At 45.2% G+C, this 18570-nt stretch overlaps 1 protein-coding gene across 1 annotated transcript; it reads right to left on the reverse strand.

Moving 5' to 3' along the window:
• Positions 1-307: 307 nt before the first annotated feature.
• Positions 308-18413, reverse strand: znf219 (zinc finger protein 219). The gene is made up of 5 exons (XM_028405782.1): positions 18282-18413; positions 9134-9218; positions 6697-9049; positions 6443-6589; positions 308-4857 (listed from the first exon to the last, which is right to left on the reverse strand). The coding sequence occupies exons 3-5, from the start codon at positions 9044-9046 to the stop codon at positions 3692-3694; spliced, it is 3663 nt and encodes a 1220-aa protein (XP_028261583.1). The 5' UTR covers positions 9047-9049; positions 9134-9218; positions 18282-18413; the 3' UTR covers positions 308-3691.
• Between the last annotated feature and the right edge of the window lie 157 nt (positions 18414-18570).

Raw genomic sequence — 18570 nt, forward strand, 5'->3', positions numbered from 1 at the left:
AGCTTAAGGGCTATCAGGATTCAAACCTCCTCTAGCTGGATTGACTTTCTCCAGTGTGAACGGGGCCTAAGCCTTCAAGCCATTCTGAGGTGGCGGCCATGTTTTTTTTAAGTATCTTGTGCTGAGACAAAAGACAACAAGTTTCAGTGCCACCTTTTTGGTGTCACCATTAGTCACATTTTAAAAAAACCCGACACTGATCCCATTCTAACACGTCCATGTGTTTGTCTGACTGTCGTTTGGCTCAAGTGCTTCTGTCATTCTTCTTTCTGTGCAGAGCATCTACATAGGGAGGCGGGGCTTTTTGTCATTGGATGTCTCCACTGATTGGCAGGCCATTTTATTCCCATCTGCCCACGGGAAGAGGAGGAGGAGGTGAAGGGACCATCGCTCAAGTTTGTGCTCTCTTTTAAAAAATAAACAAAAACACAACATCTCTAGTGCTATCTGTACAACATTCAACAACACATTTCTCTTTTTTTTCGTTTCTTTTTTTAACCATAATGCCAAAAAACAATAATACTTATCATTATAAGAGCATTTTTCCATCTCAACGGCATCGAACAAACACCACACGAACCAAAATCAAAAATCTAATAAAGGCCTCAATACCAGATAGTACACGTCACCTTCAAGTGGTGCTGGAGATTGACAGTTTACGGCTGACGGAGAGGGAGGAAGAGCAAGCGTGGAGGGGTGGGGTGGGGGGTGGATGTATGAGGAGAGTATATGAGAGTATGTGGGTTATTTTGTTTTCTCAAGTTTAGTGTCACGTCAGACATGTTTTGGCACCTCATGAGATTAAAGACAATATTCATTTTAGTCTTAGTCTTGGCCTTTGGTTTACCGAGGGTTAAGTGTTAAGACCAAAAGTAGCCTAACCCTACGCCTACAACGACTTTACGTTAGGTAGTCCATTCTTTCAAGAGTCTAGGGTATCATAATAAGGCCTGGTGACCTCTTTTAAGGCCAAAGATCGGCCTGAGGAGAGAAAACAGGAAATAAAAGACAGCAGAGAAATGGTTAAGATGCTGATGCTGATGAAGACAACGGGGGAAAGAGGAAGAGAGTGTGTAGATATAGGCTAAGTGCTTTTGGTGAGTTTTTACAAAATACACCAGGAAGTGCTTGAAACAGAAGGCACGGTGGCATTGACAGTAGTTGTTAAGGAGACACCACTAAAGGGACTTTCACCACAAAACTCATAAGGTGCTCTACGAAGGAAAAAGAAGACACATTAATGCACATTAAAGTGTGGCTGCGCTCATAGAAGACCCCATCAAACGTATCAGATAAATAGTGGCTGCTAACCAGTGTAAGGGGATATTAATGCCTTACATTCATTTTTTTTTATAAATATACCTTCAAACCACAAGAATCTATATAAAAAAAGATTGTTCATGTTTTCACAAAAATGATGCAAACTTCCTTTAAAGGTTCTACATGTAAGACTTGTTTGTGGCAAACGAGATCGCTGGATCGTCCCAGTTCCTGGGGCAAATCTGGCTGCTAAATGGTATGTAGCTAAGCTAGCTGGCTAGCAGTAGCTTAAGTCTTGCCTGCTTGGTCATGTTATCATCTGCATCTCATAAATGTAAACTCTTGAAGCTAATGTGGCTGCTTGCTTACTTTATCAACCAGAATCATACAGCTGTGTAGCTAGGTTAGAGCTAGTTAGCTTAGCATTATGTGTGGCTTGCTAATATAATTTAGAAAAATAACCATACAATACAAATGCATTTTTATAGCCAACAGGGTGAATATTAGCAACAATTAGTTAGCTAGGCAGTTAATAAGGTAACCATCACCGGATCCATGCAGTTTAGCGAAGCTAGAGAAAGTTAGAGAAATTAAGGGTAAGTTTTTGCACTAATTAGCTAGCTAGCTTGCCTTACTTCAGAAAATAACATGATGATGGTACAAACAAAATGTAGTTAGCCAGCTACCTGTTTAACAAAGGCAACAGTAAACAACTGTAGAACTGATAGAACTGTTGAACCAGAATGCTCGTTAGCATGATGCTAGCAGCATGATGCTACCCACCACTACTTGTTCAGACTCTGACATTTAGAACCTTTAAATTCCAGTTCAGTGGTTGGACTTTTGACACACCGGTCACTTGAAGTGACCAGGTCTTTCTAATTATTGGGGTTAAAAAAAGGGGAAACCACACAGTTACACATTTAAAATGACAACAGAAAGTGACAACTGCCATTGAAAAAACGTTTGGTCTATCAATAAAAGTCAAAATAAAACCAACTACTTTGGGAACTCAAACCTTGCACAGTGCTCTGTATAGACATTCCAACTAGTCTTAGCTCACAAACATTATAATCAATATGAACTATATTGATAACCTTTTTCTGTAAGCATCTGGAAATGAAAATAAACAAAAGTCTGCTTTTTTTTCTTGTCTTTACAAAAAGCTACACATATTCTACTGGGATGTCTATGCATTTGTTAGTGTTTTAATAATGACTCCTACCATTGTCTTTTCTTTTCTTATATATATATAAAAAACAGAATAAGAGGGAATCTACTCATCTAAAAAGACACCATAACCCAGGAGTACAGTTTGATTCTCAGATCGAGTCCTGTTTCTTTTTCTGTCTCTACCGGAACAAACAAAAACAAACATTTCGGACACAGTTTCTAAGTCTCAGTCTCTTTAAAACATTGTGTCACTTGATTGTGTTCATGAGCTTGAAGCATCGCCGCCCCCCTACAGCCCTCAAACAGACCCTTACGCTTACGTCTATATGATAACCTTAGGGTTGCCTTGGCAACGCCAACCCGCATCTAGTGTAAACACTGAATTTTGAACCCTTTTTTTTTTTAAATTGCTCTTTTTTTTTCTTCTTTTCTTTTTTTAAGCTGAGTCACAAACAGCTACCGGCTGCGTTGAGGACTATGATGTAGCATTTCTTTAACAACTTAACTATTCACAACACCCTAGAACCACTTTGAACAAATATACTGTACTTAAATCGTTTTAAACTGTATGTTCAGATAAAAAGAGCGACCTATCGGAGCCTCGACGGGCACGAGACTCTCAACAACAGATGTGAACAGGCACTAACTGAAAAAAAAATCAACAAACTTTTCTTTCTTTTTCCAACAAACAAGGCAGTGATACATAGTCGCCTTAAATGAATACCAGGTCGCAGCTCGGACACGGAACCGAACCTTCTTCCATGTGAGTGCGTCGTGGTCTGAGGAGAAACCTGAAGCTGAGAGTGACGAACCGTCCACGAGCATCTCTTCTTCACAGCTTGCTTCAACTTGGTCGGTCTTGGATTTACAATCCGTTACATAATGTGGAATAAAAGTAGGATCTACACCCAAACCCTCTGCTTTCATTTAACAAATTAGAGGCCATCTTAGAAATCATCCATCTTGGAATGAAAAGAAAACAATAGAAAATGTGGCCCTGAACAGATGCACTCATGCTCTTTTTTTGTGTTTGACCACACAGATGACACTCAAGTCCACAATTAACGCCAGCGGGAGCTGTGGTTTGTCCCTCCGATTTCAAAAAGTGGTTCTTCACATCTTTCCAGAAATAAAGGTACAAAGAGGCGACTCTTCCGTTGACCCCCCTCTGACAGGAATCCGTCCCGTTCTTTTATTATGCATCAAATGTAGCTGAAAACGTTGAACCTTAGACTCCAGTTTAAAATCCAAAATACCCTTAATCAGTTAAGACTCTCTCCTCCTCTTCCATGGCATGGTTGGAGCTCAGGGCTGGTGAGAGAGCAAGGGACATCCTTAGATCCTGGTCTTGTGAGTCCTCCACACTGCTGTTATCCAAGTTCTCCTCCAGCTCCTCCTCTTGTTCCTCACTCTCCATCTTTGCCTCGAGTACTGGATCATCTCTTACATTCTTTGATGCTGAAACCACAGAGTGTGGGTGGTCCAGAGCATCATCCAAATGGTGTGTTGCATGCTCAGACAGTCCGTTAATCAGCTGGGCTTGATTTGTGGACCATTTTCCCAGTCGATCCTGGGGCTCTGCTTCATTCACATGCCTCCATATCATCAGGGGGTCGAGGTCGGAGTGGCCCATCCGTGGCTTGGTGGCCTTTGGGGCACTGTCATGATTCAAGATAGCCAGAGAACTTCTTTTGCGCCTGGACTTACTGGTGTGGTTGACCTGGAGGTGCATGGCCATCAGCTCTGCTGAAGATGTCCGGAAAGGGCAGAACAAACACTGGCTCAGTTTGATCCCTGCTGAACTATCCTCTTCACCATCCCCAGCTCCTCCTTCTCCTACACCCATGCTCCCATCCTCACCAATGCCAGGTGAGGTGCGGCGGGACAGATCCAGGGGTTCAAACCCACCCTCTTGAGTTGATGGTCCACCCTTGTCTCTTGACGGCTGAACCATTCGGCTTGTAGTAAGGGGCTTACGCCGAGACACTTTAGGGGCCTTTGGTGGGGGAGACTCCCTGATCCAGCCCGCATCCATTCCACCTTGGTAAAGGGCCCCCATCACCCCAGAGAGATACCTGTACTGGGTCTCCAAATCAACATCTCTGAGAGCTGCCAAGGCCTTGCGATGTTCCCGCTGGTCAGGAAGCCCCGGGAGCCAGGACTGCTGGCTGGGGCGAGAGGTGGAGGTGTCATGTGGGCCTCGGTTGACTGGGCAGTGGTTGAGTTGAGACTGGCGCTGCTTGACCAGTCCAGAGGTTCCAGAGGTCAGACTGTTGATAGTGGAGGTGAGACCAGAGGAGGAGGAATTGGAGGCAGCTGACAGGGCGTTGCGTTGCTCCCTGTGGTGCCTCTGGAGGTGATACTTCAGCGAGCCGGACTGAGTACCCGCATAGTCACAGTGGGGGCATTTGTAGGGTCTCTCACCTAAAAAAATGAAAACCAGGAGATTAGAAGGAATTAATTATACTGGGTACAAGGTCTGAGAGGGTCACCTGACTGATCTAAGGATGCAGTGGTCTGAGTGAACTTTATCAGTTCCGACAATGATACCAGTACCTGGTACTACATCTGTTACTGATACTGATCTTTGCTTTATATAGATATTTCAACTTGTCTTCAAACTCTGAGCTGCAAACATAGAATTGAAATTAATAGATAGATCTGTCTTATCATTTGATATCCAGTTGAGCTATTTAGTCAAAACTGGGGTCAATATCTGACAGTGATATCGAATCCCCGGTCCAAGGATGTTGCGTTCATACACAAGTACACAGTGGATTTTTGTGTGACAATCCTTCTGCTTTGAAGTTTAATCATGATTGTGAGAGAGAAGCCAAACATTGAGGCTCATTATCATCCCAGGCGAATCTTAAAGGGTCAGATTATCACAGATTTTTACCATTAGTCTGCCCTTTTTGGAATTAAAATCCAAAATGAACTGGACTTTCAAGTTTTCAAGTCGAGTTGGTTTGATTCCACACAGACATAAAATGAAGAGAGCAGCTTTATTCTGCATACACACACACACACACACTGTTTATGGCCATTTAAGCAGTGCTGAGTAAGTGGCGTAGTTCCATATCTGACAGGCAGATGGCAGCATTCCATTACTGATTAGCTGGGGAAAGATAAAGCGGAATGATGTGACAATGATCAACAAAACTGGTCACACAGCACAGACTCTGAGGATCCACATGCACCATGGGCCATTTGGAAATTTGTCGCTGCTGCTAAAAAAAGTAATGATGGGATTAAAAATCCCAGAGGGGTACAGAGATATTCTCAGGAGAACCTTATTAATAATTTGATACCTTCGCTTAAATTACTGACCATGTGGTAATCACTCGATGACACAGAAGCAGCACACTGAGTGAGAGAACAAGCTGTTTGGGATCATTAATTATAATAATAACAATAATAATAATAAAAAGTCAAATCCACATCAACACTATCATAATAATCCTTATTGTTTTTTGTTGACGTGGATGTGCTCCGTGTTACAAGAGTAAAAAAAAAAAACGGAAAAAAGAAAGAGGGGTTTTAATTTTGATCAAATACATCAAGCAAAGGAGAATAATAAAAAAAATGACAATGAGTCATGCTGATAACGCCTTATGAATATGGATCATTAATTAAGAGAGTGAGTGACTGCAGTGAGAGATCCCAATTTTCATTAAAGTCCTACTCATCTGTCACCAGATATTCGGTATAAGCTTTCTTTCTTTATTTTCATTTTTGTCTCTCCTCTGTGCTCCTATGTGCTACACATCAAATAATGTGTAACCAATAAGATGGGTTAGGGTTCAGGATGTGAGCTTCACTCCCTTTTTTCTTCTAAAACTACGTATTCTGGAGTGGAGGTGCTCGGTTGCCTGCAGTTAGAGGGCTATGATTAGCTCCTGGCCAGCTCTCTGGGGTGAATGTGTTAAAGTGAGGAGGATGCCTAAATGAGACCTTTCCAGGGATTTGTAAAGGTTAAAACAAAACGTGAACAGTTTGTTAAGCTCACCTGTGTGAACTCTCAGGTGCACTTTGAGATGGTGTGAAGAGCGGAAAGCTTTGCCACAGTAGGGACAATCTTTTATCCCTCTACCCCGCACTCGCTCCCTGGTGGCAGCTGAAGGTATGGAGGAGACTGCTGTCAAGCCGTTTTCGCCTGCAAGTAGAGAAGAAACGTAAAGATAACAGCTGGTGTGAGGAGAGAAAAGGGAGCTTCTGTTTACCAGAGAAAAGTACTATGAAAGTAAAGTACTCATGTGATACCTTTATAGGTTGAGACGATGGAGTGAAACCCTGTCGCTGCTCCGGCTTGTTGTGATCCGCCGCTGTTCAGTTTTGAGTCCGGTCTGGCTTCTCCCATTTGCCGGGATCCACCACCACCACCGTGTAGCTGAGAGTCCTGTCGCACTTCGCCTCTTCCTAGCCCCAGTCCTCTGCGACTAACACCACCCTCGTCTTCACCGCCGCCTCCTTTCTGAGGTCTCTGAGTGTGAACGCGAGCATGAACCACCACTTGCTGCAGGCTGCGGAATAGCTTTCCGCAGTCTGGGCATTCCCACGGCCCCCCTGTGCCACCAGTGTCCTCTCTTGGATCCAGGCCTCCGAGGTAGGCTCTGACTTGGTCAGCCTCTGTGATCACAGAAGTTCGACCTGGGCCTTGCTGGCCTCGCTGCTGGCCTCGCTGAGGGGGCCTCTGCTGCTGCTGCTGGGCGACTGCCAGGCTACGAGCTACCAGTTGCCACCAAGTTGCCTGATCTCCTCCCTCTGAAATGTTTGCTGTTGTTTCACCTGTGACACCTCCTCGTGCTGATCCTCCTCTTCCCGTTTCTCCTCCTCCTGAGCTACCACCTCCACCACCAGTATTTCCCATTTCTGCCACCTGAGCTACTGCTTGAAGTCTTTCCATGCAGCTGGCACCACTGCTGTCACTTGGCAAACCCAGATAGCCCAGGATGGCTGATTTGCTCAAGCCCATCCCTAGTCGACCTCCAGCTTCCCTATCTGATCTTCCTCTGCCCCCACCTCCTCGCTGAGCCAGAAGGAGGCTTGAATAGAGTGCGTTAAGAGACTGACTACTAGCAGAACCCTTCGACTGCTGTTCAGCACCTCCTGGTCCTCCAGGGGATCCCAGCCCCGCCTTCAGCCCGAGCTTATTGAGATGAACTTTCATGTGGTTTTTGAGGAACCAAGGCTCCTTGAAGCCACGGCCGCAAACCTGGCACTTATGGTCCAAGGAGTCCTTGTGCTTTCGCATGTGTCCCTTTAGGAACCAAGACTGGGTAAATCGCTGCCCACAAGTGTCACAGCGAAATGCTGGCAGTGTGGAGGACGCAGCGGCTGCAGCAGCTGATGTTACCTGTGGGTTACTTGGAGTTGGAGCTGGGGTGTGGGACGGGGTGGGCACCGGAGTGTCCGGGGTTGCAATGATGGGTCTGGAGTTAAAGGCAAGAGGCAGAGCAGGTACCTCAGGGGAAGGGTGGCACTCTTGCAAGTGAGATGCCAGGCTCTCTTCTTGGCTGGCAGAGAAAGGACAAAGAGTGCATTTATACGGGTTGTGGAGAATGCGGACGTGGCGAGCCAGCTCTGAAGCTGTGCGGAATTTTCCTTTGCAGGCATGGCAGCGATACGTAGGCGCTGAGGAAGTGGACGCACCATCGCCAACGGTAGAAGAATAGGGAGAGCTTACAGACACAGGGTCTTCTGTAAGTGGAGGGGTCAAAGCTGTGCTGTCATCCAGTAAAAAGTTTGGATTCTGGTCTGTCTGTAGGCCATCATCTAGACCCCTGACCTCCCCATTGACATCCTCTTCTTCTGTGAGATGCTGGATGAGAGTTCCTGGCAGTAAACGCTGGTTTGGGTGACTTTTGTGATTGGGGATCAAATCTTTGTGGTTCTGCTGGACTTTGAGGTGTTGCTTTAGAGGAGCTGAAGGGAGCCCAGCCCGGTACAGGGCTGAAGCTCGGCGGTCACGCCGGTCCAGACTGTGAGCTCGTGCGTGAAGAGACAAAATGCTTTGGAAACGGAATCTCTTCCCACACACGTGGCAGGGAAACCTGAGTGCAGGGCCTGACGACGCCCCACCAACTCCAGGTATCGCCCTGGTAACAGTGTCCTTCTGGAACAGCTGGAGGTCGAGCTCGTCGCTGCAGTTCCCACTCTGTCCAGAGGACAGGGCGAGCTCGAGGGCACCATACCCCAGCAGCGGTGCTGACGGTGTGTCTGGTGGAGAGGAGTCCAAACAGGGGCTGCATCCAGCTTCCTGACCCCCTCCTCCTGGGAACAAAGCTACTGCTGGTGTCGGGGATGGAGGAACGGCATCCAGCCCTTCCTCCTCCTCCTCATCATCATCATCATCTTCTTCATCATCAATATCATGGTGGTTGTTATTATCATGGTGGAGGGGGAAAGGAGAGAGGGGGAAATAAGGTGTGGTGTCTGGGCTCTGGGGGGAAGGTTCGGGGCTGTGGATCGGCAGGACGATCGGGCTGTCGGGCAGAGAGAGCTGGGTGTGAGGAGAGGAGGCCTGGGGGCTGTGGTCCAGTGAGGGCAGAGTCGGGGGAGACTGGGGCTGCTCACAAGAAAGAGACAAGACACACTCCGGCGGAGAATCCATCCTCTGGACACAGAAATAAAGAGATGGCGGTGTTAAAGAGGAAAAAGTCAATTGTCCATGAAACAACCAGAAGTTGGAAAGACCTACCAGCAGCGTGTGTGGTGTTATGCCATTCTTCAGTGCCTCGGATGTGGGGGGACACTCTTCTGAGACAGCCTCCTCCTTGGGTTTTCTGTGGACGAAACATACAAAATGAGTGAAGCATTAAGTTATAATCTGACCACAGACTGGAATATTAGAATAACTGCTGAAGAAATATTAAAAGGATTAAAAAAAAAACGTCCGTCTGATGGTGCACACGTTCAACAGGTGCGCACCTGTTCTGCTTCCTGCATACGGTTAGCACATATGGGATGATTAGCCAGAGTGTGATTGGTGTGTGTGTGTATACTATAGATATGTGTGTGTGTGTGTGTGTGTGTGTGTGTGTGAGTTAAGGGCACCACCACAGGACACGGACTGTCCCAAACAGGATGGGCGCGCAGTGTTTTGACTTCCCCACACACCCTTCCTGTGCACTCATACAGTAGTTTTGCTTATAAATCAGTACACTGTACACACACACAGACACACACAGTGTTTTGTTGTTTGGGTGTGGTGGTGGCCATACGTTGCTTAGTCATGTTTAAGTCATTTAAAAAGCTGATTCTGCAGTGCTACCGTCAGCGCTGTGATATATACAGCATATTGAACACGCAGGCATTTTTTTTTTTGGCAGGCGTGCTCACACACCCAAATATTTGGAGTGCGCAGCAGATTGCGTCAGATTTATGCACATTTGTGTCTGTCGCTCGCACAACAAAAACAAAAAGGTCATAAATGACAAAAACAATGGGGACATCAGGTGCCATGTTTCTCTTATGGACACATATGTGTTTGTATCATCTGTATCTGTGTGTCTGTGTTTGTGTGTGTATGTGTGTGTCACTGAGCCGGGATGACAAAGAGATTCTCATGTAGCCAGTTGACATTTTAGCTCGGCTATGACTCACAGGGATATCACACCATATCAATCACATAAACACACACACACACAGAGTCGTTTCTTAATCCACCATTATTGTTCTTCCCTTTCTGTCTGTCTTTCTTTCTCTCTTCATACCTCTCCCATCCCCCTCTCATTCTCTCGCTCCCTCCCTCCGTCTATTATTCACTAATTTTCTTTCATTCTCTCTCGTTTTTTTTCTCTCTCCTGCAGTGTTGCCAGTTGGCAGAGTGCCAGGGAATGCTGATATCAGCTGGTAGATTGGGCCCTGCCAACATGGCGAAGAGCGAGAAAAGGAGGCAGACAGAAGGGGGAAAAGAAAGAGAGGCAGAGGCAGAGAGGAGGAGAAAGGGAAATACACAGTGCTGTTACATTTAAAAAAAAACAATATGTGAATGAGAATGGGTTAATTTGATTGCCAACGTGGTGAAGAAGAAGAAAAAAAAAAGAAAAGATGGAAGACATGCTGGAACAGAGAATAACAGGGGAAATCATCAGTGGCAGGCCGGGGCATAACATGAAGGGAGAACAAAATCATTTGAAAAGAAACACAAAATATGACACACACACACACACAGAGGGAGAGAGTTAATCTTAATGTAAGTCTGATGGTATTATCATATGAATATCACCCATCTCAATGCATTGTTCCAGGGTGACGGTGGCTGTCGCCAACCAGCAGCCCTGTCATGCCAATAAAGAAAATTTGGATAGATGGAGAGGGGGAGATAAGGTGTAGCAAAAGGATGCAGAAAGGGGGGGAGGGTGACGGAGGGACACAAATCAAGCGGAGAAGAGAAGAAGAAGCACATAAACCCCAGGTGTGAATGCACCCGTTTCTATGATGAAAGGAGCATGTTGTTGTTTATTTTACACACAAATAACGACTAGTAAACAAAGAGGACAGGAATTATTTTTGTTTTGTTGACGGATTTAAGCGGGACTTAGCGTGCCCATTCAGGTTTTTTTTTTAACGTTCGCTGTCAATCATTTTTGTTGCTAAGCAGCAGGACCCCGAATTCCGGAGCTAAAATCAGGGTCCTGTTAGCCAGGCTTAGCCGTACCTGTTCACTCCAAAATAAATCCTCTGCTAGCTTGTTTGCTAATACATTGTTATCTGTTTTCCTTACAATAAAAGAAAACATTTTCAGTGACATGCTAACTGCTACTTGCTAGCAATCAAAAGATCCTTAGTAGGATTGTGAATGCTCTTTAGCACACATCTGATTGTTAGCTTGTAATGCACATTTGAGCTACAGATGTGCAGTTAGCATGCAGCATGGTCAGTTTTAGGCCTCTGTATGCTAAGCTAAAGCATGTAGCTTGTGTGTGCAGGTTATGGGTTAACATTTTTTTTAACTGTACGTGCTTTAGCTAACCACATTAGCTCGATAACCCATCTTTTGACCATTGTGGTCCAGTGTGGGGGCGTTGCTTAAAGACGGACTAATAATTTATCCAATCACAGTAGGCTATTAGCTATTAGCTTGTAAAGAATGTAATCGCAGCTAGACATAAGACAGGTGTTAGCATGTTGAAAGAGATAGTCTGAGAGATAAAGTCAATTATACAGTCAGACCTGACTTACAAAATCTGAACCATGTATTTTTTTTCCTCCTGCTTTGTCAGTGACCCTGAAATGTGCTGTGTGAGTAATGACACTGCAGTTCACACAGTAATGATAGCTTAAGAGCCTATCGTTGTGTGTTAAGCGTCACTATGATGTTTGTCATTACGGTAATTGCAGGTAACTGATTTTACTTTAGAATTACCTGCACTGAAAATTCGTTTTTATCACTGAGGTCACTGGGATGCATTGTTTAAATACTGATCACTACTCCTGCAGTGTGTGTGTTTGTATTGTTGTATATCACATCCCTGATAAATGCCTGCAAAGGGGAGACTGTAATATGTTCAGACAAGTTTTTTTTTTTTTAGGAGGGGGTTTGATGTCACTGTGTAAATACGCACTGAGTGGTTGTATAGTTAGAGCAGGTTTGTACACGACGCAAAGCTTCACATGGTAATTGTACATGAGAGGGTGTGTAAAGATCAGTGTGTGTGGGCAGGAAGTGCCGAATCTGCCTAGCTTTACATTAAAAAGTGTAAATGTAAGTTAAACTGTGCTATATGGACATTTTCAATCATACTTTTTTTATTTATTGCTCTTCCTCTGTTATGACCTTTTTTTGGTGACCCCTCTGGGATGCGAGGGGTCACAAAAAAAAGCAAATATCACAATTCTAGCACTTTTTTCCTGAAAAAACCAGCAGCAACCAGCACAGAAACTGAAAAAAATGGCTGAAAATATAACAATTGCTTCAATGACAACAGATTGAATTTGTGGCTAAGAGGTTACCGACGCATGTGCATCAGAAAAGGATTGAAAGTTAAGAAGCCTACTTTCTATTTTTTAACGGCTAGATCAAAGCACTGATACCGTCAGCTGATATAGGTATCTGCTTCAACTCCCAGCACTGCCTGCAACACATGTAGCTTATCGTTAGCATTACAGCTGAGCAGACGGTGCTACATGTCCTCATTGTAGTTCTTTGTGAAATATGAACTACAAATTTTCACAAAGTCTAACATTCCTCTGTTCCTAGACCATCTGCCAGGCTCTAATGTACAATGTGCTAAAGCATATGTTAGCATCTTACTATGGAGACATCTGCTCTGGTGTAGTGCAGATGTGGACCTGCTGTGAATATTGTAAACAACACAGCTGAGGCACTATTAGCCAGACCACCACAACTATGGGCCCTGTTCACACTGGAGAAAGTCAGTCCAGCTAGGGTGGGACTGAATCCAGAAGCTGGATACGTTCAGACCTGGCTATTACACATGGCTTCTTTGTTGTCCTCCAAACCACTAGGTGGTGCCTTGTAATATACAGATTCTGTTCAGGCGTGTGTCGTGTGTTTTTTTTTGTCCGGTTCAAAAAGCAGTTTATTCCTTTGTAGCCCTGTGAAAATATACTCAGGGCAAAGCTGTTGTGGTTTGACAGTTGTTTACATACGGCTTTTGTACACGACCCGGACACTGTCCCTGTGAACCCGAAGTATGATGTCGCTAGCGGGATATGCGTTCAGACCTGAACCACATTTGAGCCAATCCGGCTAGATCCACCTCCAAGAGGTGGATTGAAATCAATCTGGATATATCCATATATGGGCCGAATCCCGCTCTAACCGGATTGATTTCTCCAGTGTGAACAGGGTCTTATCGGCAGACGGGTGATATATCATATCAAGCCATAGTCTTTGCGTGGTTTGAAACTGCTTTCTGTGTGTGTGTGTGTGTGTGTTGTTTTTGTTTGCCTGTACCTAAAATTAGTCACCTCAGTCCTGCGCCTCAGGGTTTCAGGAGTGTGTATTTCTGCAGAAACTCTGAACTCTCATGTGATGAAGCGAGGTGAGGAGAGAGGCGTCCTTTGGGGATATGTATGAGAGACTGACCACAACCAACTGAGAGGAGAAGGAAGAAGAAGAAGAAGAAGAGGGGGAGTCTGGCTGCTCTGTGTGTGTGTGTGGTGTGTACAGTATAATTTGGCCCTGTGGTTTTTATCGCGTGGTCACGTGGCGAACTTCCCCACAGACGGTATTCATTTCCTTTACTTCACCTTTCCCTGAACCCCCCCTGCTTCACTCTAACTTCGCCTGGCTCGCACTCTCCCTCTCAGTGATAAAAGTGAAGACGTGCGAGGAAAGTTGTGCATTTTTTTGTTTTTTTTTGCCCTTTCCTGTCTGAACCGTCCTTCCTCCTGTTTCTGAATGAATTCCTCCTCCGAGCGGAGAACACGAGCCGACACTTAACTCGCAGCTGCAGAGCGCCACATCTGAGCGAGCCAATCTGAAGCATCACATGCAGCCATGCAGGCCTCCCTGCAGTCTGAACCAATGAGCTGATTCGTCTGATTCAGGATTACAAGATTGAAGCCTTAAAAGAAGAATCGGTTGGGGCTTAAAGAAGATCACCTGCTGGGGCTGAGAGAGGAGAAGAAGAAGAAGCGCAGGAAGGTGAAGCAAACACCTGATGAATTTCCTGATCATACATCCAAACCTGTTCTGTAAACTGTCAATCAAATCATGAATAATCTAGGATACTTTCAGCAAACTTTCAGCTACCCCTCCTCCTCCTCCTCTTCCTCATGTGTCCTTGAGGAAGACCCCCACTACCTGACCCTACGCCGTGACCTCCTTGTGGAATATCAGGTATATCAGACATGTGAAGCGTCTTACTAAAGAGAAAATAGTAACTGTAATATCATAACCACTTAATTCACCCGGGGGAAATCTGCCGAGCTTGTGTGTGTCTCTTAATGACACCTTGCTTGACGCACACTCAGACATGAGGTGTCGATACTTAAGAAACAAAAGGTGTGGCGTGGCTCTCTGGAGGGGTCGCTGTTGTTCCCATTAGCTGCTCATTCCTTCGCCTTCATTGTGCAGAAGCTACATGAGCTCTCGCCTAAGGCTGATATCATACGCAGTGAGTGTGGTGAAGCAACAAGTCTAAGCTAAGCTAAAAACCAACGTTAGCTAGTCAGCTATCCTGCTAATCAATTGATCACTTTACCACCTAAGGTACAGGCTGAAGCTAGCTGGTTAGCATGCTATCTTCAGGATAGATCTATCTGTGGTAGATAAGCTACATGATTTCAGTTTATAGCATCATTCACAGTACATCAAGGAACAGAGGCAAGAAATCTGTGCTAAGCTAACAACAACCAGACAGCTAATTCTGCTAGCACCAATAGCTTTAACCAACATGGTGCTTATAGTTTCATTAATCGCTTTGTTAGTGTCATTAACAAGGGGCTACAGTTACTCACATTTACATCTAGTGGCACAAAGTGGTATTACTCAATGCTACAGGTTGATGCTAGCTAATTAGCATCTTCAGGAGTCCTGCAGCTCGTGTAGCTAAACATGATCCAGTTTCCAGTCACTGGGAGTCAAACGGCTCCTTTCTTCCTTCTAAAAAAAAAACATTATGCAATTGCATGTCGTCACCAGCAGGGGCGCTCCTGCTACAAATGATGGTAGCAGGAGCAGGGGCGCTCCTGCTACAAATGACAGATCAGAGAATCTACAGACCCGTAGGCTCCTGATTCCCAACATGGGGTTCAAGGCCCCTTTAGAGATAACATGGGGGTCAGATGTTAGAACCACTCTGCAGTGCAGTGGGCCGTACTTTGTCCCACAATGCACTGCAAGGTGTTTCATGTACACAGCAAACAGGAAACAGCAGACACACAAGTTGTGTCTTCACCACAAAACAACCACTTTTTTAAAGGACCTTAAAGTGTGATGGACCTGCTGCTGGTACTGGCAGTGTGGTCCATCAGTGGTGATGGATTTACACATGTCCCCACCTGGTCCGTCAGCTTTTAAGGTCCCTAAAACCAGTTCCACTGAGTCTTTAGTTGCACCAGTTTGCATTCGTTTCATCTATTTGTGTCAGGGCCGACCACACAATCCTGCAGACACGAAGAAAGCACACTGAGGAACCACCACACTATATGGACAAAAGTACGTGGACATATTTCTAGCCTCCTGCCCGTCCTGCTCAGAACAGATGTGTTCTTCCTCAGCGAGCTTAGAGGCTCCGTTCATCATCAGATCAGCTTTTTTTGTGCAGACAAACACACAAAGTTGTCGTTTAAATACACATCTTCTGCCTTAAAGCTGCAACAGTCAGTCAGCGATTGGAAGTTTGGAACAATCTACTAGATTGCAATGTTTAGATTTTTTCCAGAAGTACCGTACACTAAAGATGTAGTCTGTTCACTTCTGGTCACATGGTGCACTCGGTGCCACTTCTATACAGCGTCTACTGCACAAAATATGTCGTTAAACTTACTGTTTTCGGCCTGCACTCCTTCCTAAAAATCAGAAACTGGAAGTTACAACCCGCTCTCCAAAACTCCACACAAGTAGGAAAAAGGGAAAAAAAAGAAAGTGGGCACACTATTTAAGTCAGACCCTAATGCTCTAAATACACACTAATCCCGAGCAGCCAGCAGAACTCTCAACAGTCTCAAAATGTCACAATGCAGTAGATTCTCCCTAACTGAGGGCAAGCAGGTGCCTCTCCCGCAGCGCACTAATGACCCAATTATATCAATCAGAAGCCTTGATTGGTGCTACACTCCTCTCCCTTTTTTACTCTCTCTCTCTCTCTTTCTCTTTCCCGAGAGCCACCTGGATGGGGTGTATGTGCCCCTTCAAGTGCTGTACAGTATGTACAAAGATGGGAAGTGGCAGTATTGATGGTGGTGGAGGAGGAGGAGGAGGAGGAGGAGGAGGAAGGGGGTGCCACTTGAACACAGAGGTCTGAATGGTTGCATAGTCATTATAATGCAGAGAACGGTCATCCTGTGTGACCTGTGGAGGTGTTATTAAAAATAAAAACTGCACAGTTTCAGGTCTTACTGATGAGTTTAAGGACCCTCCTGATTATAGGACAGGCGAGGCGATGTCAACCTACTTCCACTGTGCTCTCCAGAGTGTGACAGTTTGGCTGCGTGTAAAAATAGGGCATTTCAGGATCCCTAAACATCTTCTATTGGATATAGAAGCGGGCGACGGGAGTGTCTGTCTCTGGTCAACCCAGCAGATGACACGTCTGCGCCTTATCTCAAGAGGAATTTCCTCCTCGCCCCTGTGATGTGCGTCAATAACGTGCAACCATTTTCAGTACGCTCTTTTCTCTCTCCCCCCTCTCTTCTCTCTCGCGGCCATCTCAATTAGAGGCACATTAATGAAATAAATAATAAACAATGCACTAATAAACAGAAACGGGATTAACCCCGCAGATGGTGTCCGCGCGCAACCCATGGAAAAACAGAAGAAGAAGAAAATAACGCGATCATAAACAGGGGTAGTTTGGAGAAGTCGAAGTGTGTGTGTGTGAGAGAGAGAGAGTGTGTGTGTGTGTGTGTCATGTCAGCCTATCTATCGCTCTCTCCCCTGCTCCATTTTGTTCCTAAATTTTCTATACAAAAGATTAAGGGAGGGGAGAAAAAAGACGAGTGAGAGCAGCGAGCAGGCAGCGGACGGGAGAGGAAGAGGAGGAGGAGGAAGAGGAGGGGGGGTGCCATCATGGATTTCATCTTCAATCCAAATGTCCAAAAAAAGAGCGACATCGTATCCCAAAAAAAAACGCACATATTTTAAACTTATCTTCACGGATCACAATTTGGCAACACGCGTTCCACACACACACACACACACGGATACACGCCACACTTGCTTATCCACAGAGGTGATGTTAGGACAGCTAAACACACACGTTGTAGTAAACACTGTAGTAAAAAAGTACAGCGTTTATAAAACACTGTAAGCAGCCTGTGGATGCGTGTGTGTGTCCGTGTGTGTGTGTCTGGTGTGTTTCATTCTTTTTTTGCGCAGGCGAAAGTGGCGCCGCTTATCTGGAAAACAACACAAAGCCTAATGTGTGTCCAACAAAAGAATTTAGTCGAGCTACAAATTTTTAAGGATCAACTTGCCAAATAATGCACTTTTACGCCCCGGACAATATGTCTGCGGCTGATCGAAGATCCTGCGTTTACGCACCGAGAACTTGTCTCCTCTCTTTTTTCTGTAAACGCTACTTTCTTTCTTTTCTTTTTCTTTTCTTTTTTGAGCAGGAACATTTCCAAACAGCTCCGATCGCTTTGACAAAGTTGCTGGATTTTCTTCCTCGCGAAAACACACACGTCTCCGCGTGACTTTTTCCTGCACTTGCAACAATTCGGTCTCCCTCTCACACACACTCTCTCTTTTTTTTCTATGCGTTTCTGTCATGTCACTGCTCCGTGGAGCCTCTTACATGCATGTCGCGCCGGCTTTTTACATACATGACACACACACACGCGCGCACACACACACACGTAAAGTGGTCCGGAGCGCGCCGGGGTTACATACATGCTTCATGCCAATCACTCACAGGCGCATATACACAGATAAGAAAAGGAAATAAAACTATGTTGGCCATTATCCCGTGTGTGTGTCTGTGTGTGTGTGAGAGAGAGAGTGTGTATGTGTGTGTTGCTCGTGGCAAAAAGAAGAAGAAGAAGAAGAAGAAAAAAAAGGCAACAACGCAGTAAATGAAAGGATTTTTGGAAATGTTTCATCTACGCGCCGTGCGTAAAAGTGTCCGTAAACAGCGCGTTAGATCAAATGTAAGCAGATAAATGGAGATATATGTATATATATGTTGAAAGTAAAGACTCAGTGTACTTACGGGAGAGGCGGCGAGGAGATTAATGACACCACACGTCATGATTACGTTTCACTTGAATTAAATACATTACGAGTTGGGAAAAAAATGGAAATCAGGGTTGTATACAAGCATACGCCGTTTCCCCCTCCCTCCTCCCTCCCTCCCTCCGTTTGGTCACCCTCTCTCTCTCTCTCTCTCTGTCTCTCTCTCCTCCTCCTTCTCCTCCTCCATCTCCCTTTTCTTTTCCTTCTCTCCCTTTTCTTCTTGCATTTTTCTCCCATTTATTGTACAGGAGTGAGTGAATAGGAGG

Source organism: Parambassis ranga, chromosome 5 (genome assembly GCF_900634625.1).
Source record: "Parambassis ranga chromosome 5, fParRan2.1, whole genome shotgun sequence".
NCBI lineage: Eukaryota > Metazoa > Chordata > Actinopteri > Ambassidae > Parambassis > Parambassis ranga.